At 30.8% G+C, this 8,065-nt stretch overlaps 1 protein-coding gene across 1 annotated transcript in view; it reads right to left on the bottom strand.

Moving 5' to 3' along the window:
* Positions 1-2,329: 2,329 nt before the first annotated feature.
* Positions 2,330-8,065, bottom strand: part of LOC143242296 (signal peptide peptidase-like 2B) — a 28,140-nt gene continuing 22,404 nt past the window's right edge. Inside the window, exons 5-7 of the mRNA XM_076485658.1 lie at positions 6,037-6,123; positions 2,798-2,937; positions 2,330-2,504 (exon numbers count right to left, since the gene is read on the bottom strand). Of these exons, the coding sequence (XP_076341773.1) occupies positions 2,414-2,504; positions 2,798-2,937; positions 6,037-6,123 (318 nt within the window). The 3' untranslated portion in view covers positions 2,330-2,413. The remainder of the gene's footprint in view (positions 2,505-2,797; positions 2,938-6,036; positions 6,124-8,065) is intronic.

The raw sequence follows: 8,065 nt of genomic DNA, 5'->3' as shown, positions 1-8,065 counted from the left end.
CAAGCCAGTCACTGAAAGAACCAGTGATCTTTTGTACTTTAACTTCTCACACATACACACGAACACTCTACTCTTAACAGTAAGTTAAGAAAGGGGTTTGAAAGGGGTTGTGTAACTGAGTGTCGGAATGTAGAGGCGGGCTTAGATGTTTGAATATATAATTTTATATAATTTATTTTATTATTATTATTTATTATATTATTTTTAATATAAATATAAAGGTGTTCCTTTGTATTGGTTTATTTTGCACTTAAGTTGTTGTATAAGTAAGGCTTCTTTAACAATTTCACAAACACTTTATTCCTACCTACACAAAACCAACTCACACACATCACAAATATACAGCATCCCCAAACCTCATAAACCAAATTGTCCATATGTGGACCAATGATGTCCACATATGAATTGTTTAATTACAATCTTGGTAGACATTCTCCAAATATGTAACATCAGCCAGCTCATTTATCAAAGACTTTAAATTTCAAGTCTAATCTTAATCAACTTAATCATAAAGCTTCAATGGCCAGTTTCAATGTTATATCCCTCTTTACAGAAGTTCCAACTGCTGAAGCCTGCAAGATAGCCTTAGAACTCTACATCCAAGACCCTAACCCATCTATAGACATTCCCAGCAACCCTCATAGAATTCACCACGATGAAGACAAGTGTCATGTTCAACAACCACAACTATATACAAACAAATGGCCTAAGCATGGGCAACCCAGTATCACCAGTTCTAGCCAATATTTTTTATGACACAAGTTGAAACACAAGCAATTAACACAGCATTACATCCACCACTATACTGGTACAGATATGTAGATGACACGATTGCGAGATTCACATCTACAGAACACATACTTAATGTTTTCAATCACATTAGCGCTATACATCCTAACATCAACTTCACATGTGAATAAGAAGGAAGCAATCAAATATCATTTCTTAACTCAAAATTACAAGAGCGATACACAATTTAAAACAGAAATCCACCGAGAAAAAATCACCCATACTGGACTATACATTCCTTGGGACTCAGTACATAAAACAAATCAAAAACTCAACATACTAAGAAACCAAATAAACACAGCCATAAAACTATGCTCACCAGATAAAATTAACGATGAATTAGACAAAATAAAACAATACTTCATCAACATCAATAAGTTTCCTCTACAAACCGTGAGAATACATTATCACACACACCTAGACATAAAGCAAAATCAACCAACAAAGTAAATATATCTCGAAACCATATACTGCTGCATACCATATATGCATACCATACCAAAAATATGACATTCCAGTTAATACCAAATTTATTAAAACCCAAGCACAAAACTGAGGTCTATACCATGTAAAACTACACTGACAAACATCACACAAACATTATTTATAAAATACAATGTGATAACTGCCACGACTTCTATATTGAGAAACAAGTAGAAAATGGAAACCAGATTCAATGAACATAAAAGTCACCTTCACACGTTTTTTGAACACTGCAAGTCAAATTAACACAAGCGTAACCATAAAAAACACTCAAATACTAAATAAAGAAACAAACATAAACAAACACAAAATTAAAGAAGCCTTACTTATACAACAACTTAAACCCAAAATAAACCAATACAAAGGAACACCTTTATATCTATATTAAAAATAATATAATAAATAATAATAATAAAATAAATAATATAAAATTATATATTCAAACATCTAAGCCGCCCTCTACATTCCGACACTCAGTTACACAACCCCTTTCAAACATGCGGTCAGCTTCGGTCAGTCACCTCTCTCTTTCTTTGTGAACCTGACGATGACCGAAGAAGGTCGAACGTTGTTCGCTCTTCTATGTAAAATATTTTCTCAACCCTAACGAGCGTTTTACATATACATAAGTGTTATGTATATTTATATATTTATACACAGGCATGTATTAAAAACTTCACAAGTCTTAACATCTCCCAGTGATTATACAAGTAGTTCCACATGACTTATTACCTTACAAATACAAACTTTTAGATTGATTTAGAAAGTTACTCACTAGACAATAACCAAAACTCTGATAATTACAAATGTCAGTAATTATAAAACAAGTGAAATAACTGGCCTCAAAACAATTTCAAGTGATTAAGGGTGGAGCGTCTGGATACTGATAACAAAATATATAAACTATCATACAAAACTAAGAAAATACAAGCTGAATGTAATGAACATTTTTTGGCAAATGACAAGAAAATTGTTACAATCTGGAAAATAAATGAAGTAATTAATTTGTGAAAGTAATCTGTGTAAGATTTAGTCACTTTGAAGAAAAATAAATTACCTAGGTAATCATAGAAAAATATAACAACAGTAGCATTGCACCCATACACAGGACAAACACAGCAGCGAGAACTGGTGAAAGCGTTCATGGAACTCTCCTCGGTTCGGTTGCTCTTTCAGGCTTCCCATGATGCTCTCTTTCTGGACCAGGTAATTTGGTTACCTCCTTCAAGTGACTGCTTAGCAATGCAGGTAATTAAACAGTAAAACACGTTATTGTTAGAAATACAGAACTAAATACTGGGGTGACATTTAGATACGTATATTTTTGATACTTAAGTAAATGTCTTAATGAAAGGGTATAACAAAACATTAAGTATTTTCAACATAATACTGGTTTGAAAAATTTTAAATATACAAGTTCTTACATATATCTTAGCAACTTAAAAAAACCTTTGGTCTATACTGGTCAAAACTTGACAAATTAGAAAACAAAAACATAAATGGTTCTGAACTGATGTGAACTTACAGTGACTGCCGAACAAGTCCTGACCAAAATGATCCTACTGCAACAGTAAAGACTGCCACAGCCCAGATGAGAAAAAGGCTAAAATCAATGTTAAAGGAATCGGGAGCATAAAGTAGAACCTTGATATCATCACTGAAGTTCTGGAGATAAACAAAACAAGTTCTCGTTAGTACCTCACAGTATTCTGAAACACTGAAGATAAACAAAACAAGTTCTCGTTAGCACCTCACAGTATTCTAAAACACTGAAGATAAACAAAACAAGTTCTCGTTAGTACCTCACAGTATTCTAAAACACTGAAGTTTTGAAGATAAACAAAACAAGTTCTCGTTAGTACCTCACAGTATTCTGAAACACTGAAGATAAACAAAACAAGTTCTCGTTAGTACCTCACAGTATTCTGAAACACTGAAGATAAACAAAACAAGTTCTCGTTAGTACCTCACAGTATTCTGAAACACTGAAGATAAACAAAACAAGTTCTCAAGGTTAGTACCTCACAGTATTCTGAAACACTGAAGATAAACAAAACAAGTTCTCGTTAGTACCTCACAGTATTCTAAAACACTGAAGTTTTGAAGATAAACAAAACAAGTTCTCGTTAGTACCTCACAGTATTCTGAAACACTGAAGATAAATAAAACAAGTTCTCGTTAGTACCTCACAGTATTCTGAAACACTGAAGATAAACAAAACAAGTTCTCGTTAGTACCTCACAGTATTCTGAAACACTGAAGATAAACAAAACAAGTTCTCGTTAGTACCTCACAGTATTCTGAAACACTGAAGATAAACAAAATAAGTTCTCGTTAGCACCTCACAGTATTCTAAAACACTGAAGATAAACAAAACAAGTTCTCGTTAGTACCTCACAGTATTCTGAAACACTGAAGATAAACAAAACAAGTTCTCGTTAGTACCTCACAGTATTCTGAAACACTGAAGATAAACAAAACAAGTTCTCGTTAGTACCTCACAGTATTCTGAAACACTGAAGTTCTGAAGATAAACAAAACAAGTTCTCGTTAGCACCTCACAATATTCTGAAACACTTAATATCAAACATTACACGTTGAAGACTCTTCTGATGTCTAAAACATTGTTTAAAATATATAATAAAATTCAAACTTAAAAATAAAGTTAATGAATGAACTTTAATGTATGTTCTGTGACTCTGGTAGCTCAACTTTGTTACAATGTTTTCCACACACAAATTATTTTAAAACAATGATATTTATTATTCATTAATAAAATTTTCTTTCTTCTTTTAGCACTGTCAATCAAGAAATATTTACTTTTATTTTTCAGATTTTTTTTATTTCTGAAACATAAAACCTTTCGGTTTCATATCATTCAGTTATTATATTTATTTCTACAAATGTAAAAGTAGTAACGACTAAAAGAAAAAATGTTCCTCATATTTTTATCTCTCCTTCTTTGGCTAGCTAATTTGACTTAAATATCACATCTATACTTTCTATTACTTCACAGCTTCAGCTGACCCCAGTTTATATTTACACAAAGTTTTAGCCCTCTAAACTAAATTTCAGGTCAACTAAAAACAAAAGGAAAAGTAAGTGAACAATGACAACTGTTTGATAACATTAAGTTACAAGTTATCAAACTACTGCAGATTATCAGGTTATTTCAACTGTTTTATCTATTTTGTTTCAAAGTTTATCTCTTTAATCTCATAATTTCCTGGTTATTCTGGCAGAATAATTTACACATTTTCTAATAATTGTCATCATACTTTTAAAAAATTATATTTTCTTAATTTTGTATGTAACAATATGATTTGGATTAATTTTCAGACAAAGACACACAAATGTTATTGGATGCTGTTACCATCTAATGGGTAAATTGGGATTTTCAGACAGATGCTGGGAGTGTCCGCTCTGGTTTAAGTAGTTAATTAACGTGTTATAACATTCTTTGTCATGGTTATCAGTTTAAACGAAATTATAATATTTTTTTCTTTTATAACTAAATGCCAGTTACTAATTAGTTTTCATCACACATTTCATATAACAATCTGCTTCTGTCTGATGGATTCCAGCCAATGTTCAGATATTCCAGTGAGCTTCTACCAAATTAAAGCTGTTTAAAGACTTACTTGTATCAATTTCAAGTAAGCATCATGTTTCTCCAATATACTCCTTGCTTCATCTACATGTGTGCTTTACAACTTCAAGTTGTTGTTTAGTGTTAAATACAGTATTAGTTGAGTCGACTGTAGTTATCAACAACTTAAATGCTCTATTGCTTTCACATACAATGTAGATGTTCATTGTTCTTTAAAGTATACTGTACTTTTATTATTATGATCTTTGCCACACTGGATCTAGCAAGTTTGTCTTGTTGCTATTGAGAAAGCTACACAATGAGTTATCTGTATTTTACAACTGTAGGTAATTAAACCCAAGTTTCATCGTCATAAGAGTTCAGCGTCACTGTTTCTTTTTTATTGTTATTTTCGGTGCTACTCAGTTAAACAAATACACCTTCAAATATGGAAGACTTTCAAAAGGTTGAATGGTCGTTTACTGAAAATATAAAATATTATTATTCATTTATCAAAGTTACATTGGTAGCTTTAAACTTTTAGATCATTATTGTCGTGTAATGGTTTAGTTAAAATCTAGTCTCTACTCTATTTCTTTGTAAAATACCCTTGGTCTCACAGGGTTTATAATTTTGGGTAAAAAAAAATGTTGCAATTTCATTAAATAACTTTAAATAACTCACATCTCTGTACTTGTTATCATTTGATAACTGTTGTATCTGTATACCAATCATTATAAAATATTTTATATATAGGTTAACTTTTCATGCTGAACTCACCCATTGTTCACGGTAAAAGGATAAAACACATTCATGACTACAGAATAAGTTAAAATGATAAAACCCTACAACCCAGTGTTTGAAATTTGATTTTTTTCTTTTTCTTCTAGGCCAGGGTTACCAACCTTTTGGCACTCATGACATGAAAATGTAATTGATGAAATAAAATTAATGTTATTCCAAGCTACTTCTAACAAGGCTCTGGCGTCTCCCCTGCCAACACCCCTGTGAAACCAGCGGTTGGGAACCTCTGTTCTAGGCCAAACTAAAAGAAAGGTCTACCTTTCAAAACTCTTAGGTTATATGGTTTTAATCACTGTATATTATGACTTATTGAACTGCATCTTTTTTGGACATCATGACAATAAATTAAGTTAGTAGCTATGTACACTTACCTTCAGTCGTCGGGCAGAACCATGAGAGATTAAGGCCACTGTAATGTTGATCTCATGTGCTAAAGAGCTATTCACTTTTACATCATTCTGAAACAAAACTTCATAATTTAGTGTTTCCATTTCTTCCTCTGATCATAGATAAATTTTATATGACATCATTTTTTAATACCAGTTTTTTCCTTCAATAGGTTTTCCAAGTTTTCAAAATTATAATAACTAGAAACACACACACATCAGACCTTTCAACTTACAGGCTTCTCAAGGGTATCAAATGTTTCCTTGTTTGCTCATTTTCCTAATACACACACACACACATCTATCTTTTGCATTTTCTTCAGGGTTAATTTACATAACTATTTGTTAATTATAAAACTGCTTGTAATGTTCCCTGGTTTTATACATTAACGAATATTCTAATGTTAAACAGTTATGTACAGTAACCCTGAAGAAGCCAAAAGGTGAAATGTTGGTTCAAATAAAATGTATTATTTTATATTTATCTGGGCGTAAAGGTCACTTTTTCTTCACATTAAAATGTGTAAATTCCTCCAATATGCACCACAAATTTTGAAATACATCAAAAAACATAGTATCATCCTTACACACAAGTTACCTAGCTTGAAAAACTGAATTCATCATACTGTTATTTTACCATGCGAAGATTGTCTTCCTGTTTGTCTTCAGGAAAACATCACGATAAGTTTACTATGGTAACAGTTTTGGATGTTGATTTCATGAGTATAATGTTCTGACACTTAAGGTAATGTATGACTTTAACAAGTGTGGACAAATATACAAATTATCAAAATGTTCAATTTACACCCCAATAGTAAGTAATTATCAAAATGTTCAATTTATACCCCAATAGTAATTTTCAAAATGTTCAATTTATACCCCAACAGTAAGTAATTATCAAAATGTTCAATTTATACCCCAACAGTAAGTAATTATCAAAATGTTCAATTTACACCCCAATAGTAAGTAATTATCAAAATGTTCAATTTACACCCCAATAGTAAGTAATTATCAAAATGTTCAATTTACACCCCAATGGTAAGTAATTATCAAAATGTTCAATTTACACCACAATGGTAAGTAATTATCAAAATGTTCAATTTATGCCCCAATAGTAAGTAATTATCAAAATGTTCAATTTATACCCCAAGAGTAAGTTCTTATAAAATGTTCAATTTACACCCCAATAGTAAGTTATTATAAAATGTTCAATTTATACCCCAACAGTAAGTAATTATCAAAATGTTCAATTTACACCCCAATAGTAAGTAATTATCAAAATGTTCAATTTACACCCCAATAGTAAGTAATTATCAAAATGTTCAATTTATACCCCAAGAGTAAGTTATTAGTAAAATGTTCAATTTATACCCCAATAGTAAGTAATTATCAAAATGTTCAATTTATGCCCCAATAGTAAGTAATTATCAAAATGTTCAATTTATGCCCCAATAGTAATTTTCAAAATGTTCAATTTATACCCCAATAGTAAGTTATTAGTAAAATGTTCAATTTATACCCCAACAGTAAGTTATTAGTAAAATGTTCAATTTATACCCCAATAGTAAGTAATTATCAAAATGTTCAATTTACACCCCAACAGTAAGTAATTATCAAAATGTTCAATTTACAAAATGGTAAGTAATTATCAAAATGTTCAATTTATGCCCCAATAGTAATTTTCAAAATGTTCAATTTATACCCCAATAGTAAGTTATTATAAAATGTTCAATTTATGCCCCAATAGTAAGTAATTATCAAAATGTTCAATTTTCACCACAACAGTAAGTAATTATCAAAATGTTCAATTTACACCACAATAGTAAGTAATTATCAAAATGTTCAATTTATGCCCCAATGGTAAGTAATTATCAAAATGTTCAATTTATGCCCCAATAGTAAGTAATTATCAAAATGTTCAATTTATGCCCCAATAGTAAGTAATTATCAAAATGTTCAATTTACACCACAATGGTAAGTAATTATCAAAATGTTCAATTTATGCCCCAATAGT

This window comes from Tachypleus tridentatus, unplaced genomic scaffold (genome assembly GCF_004210375.1).
Source record: "Tachypleus tridentatus isolate NWPU-2018 unplaced genomic scaffold, ASM421037v1 Hic_cluster_2, whole genome shotgun sequence".
In the NCBI taxonomy this organism is placed as follows: Eukaryota; Metazoa; Arthropoda; class Merostomata; order Xiphosura; family Limulidae; genus Tachypleus; species Tachypleus tridentatus.
This window is presented reverse-complemented; position numbering and strand designations above follow the sequence as displayed.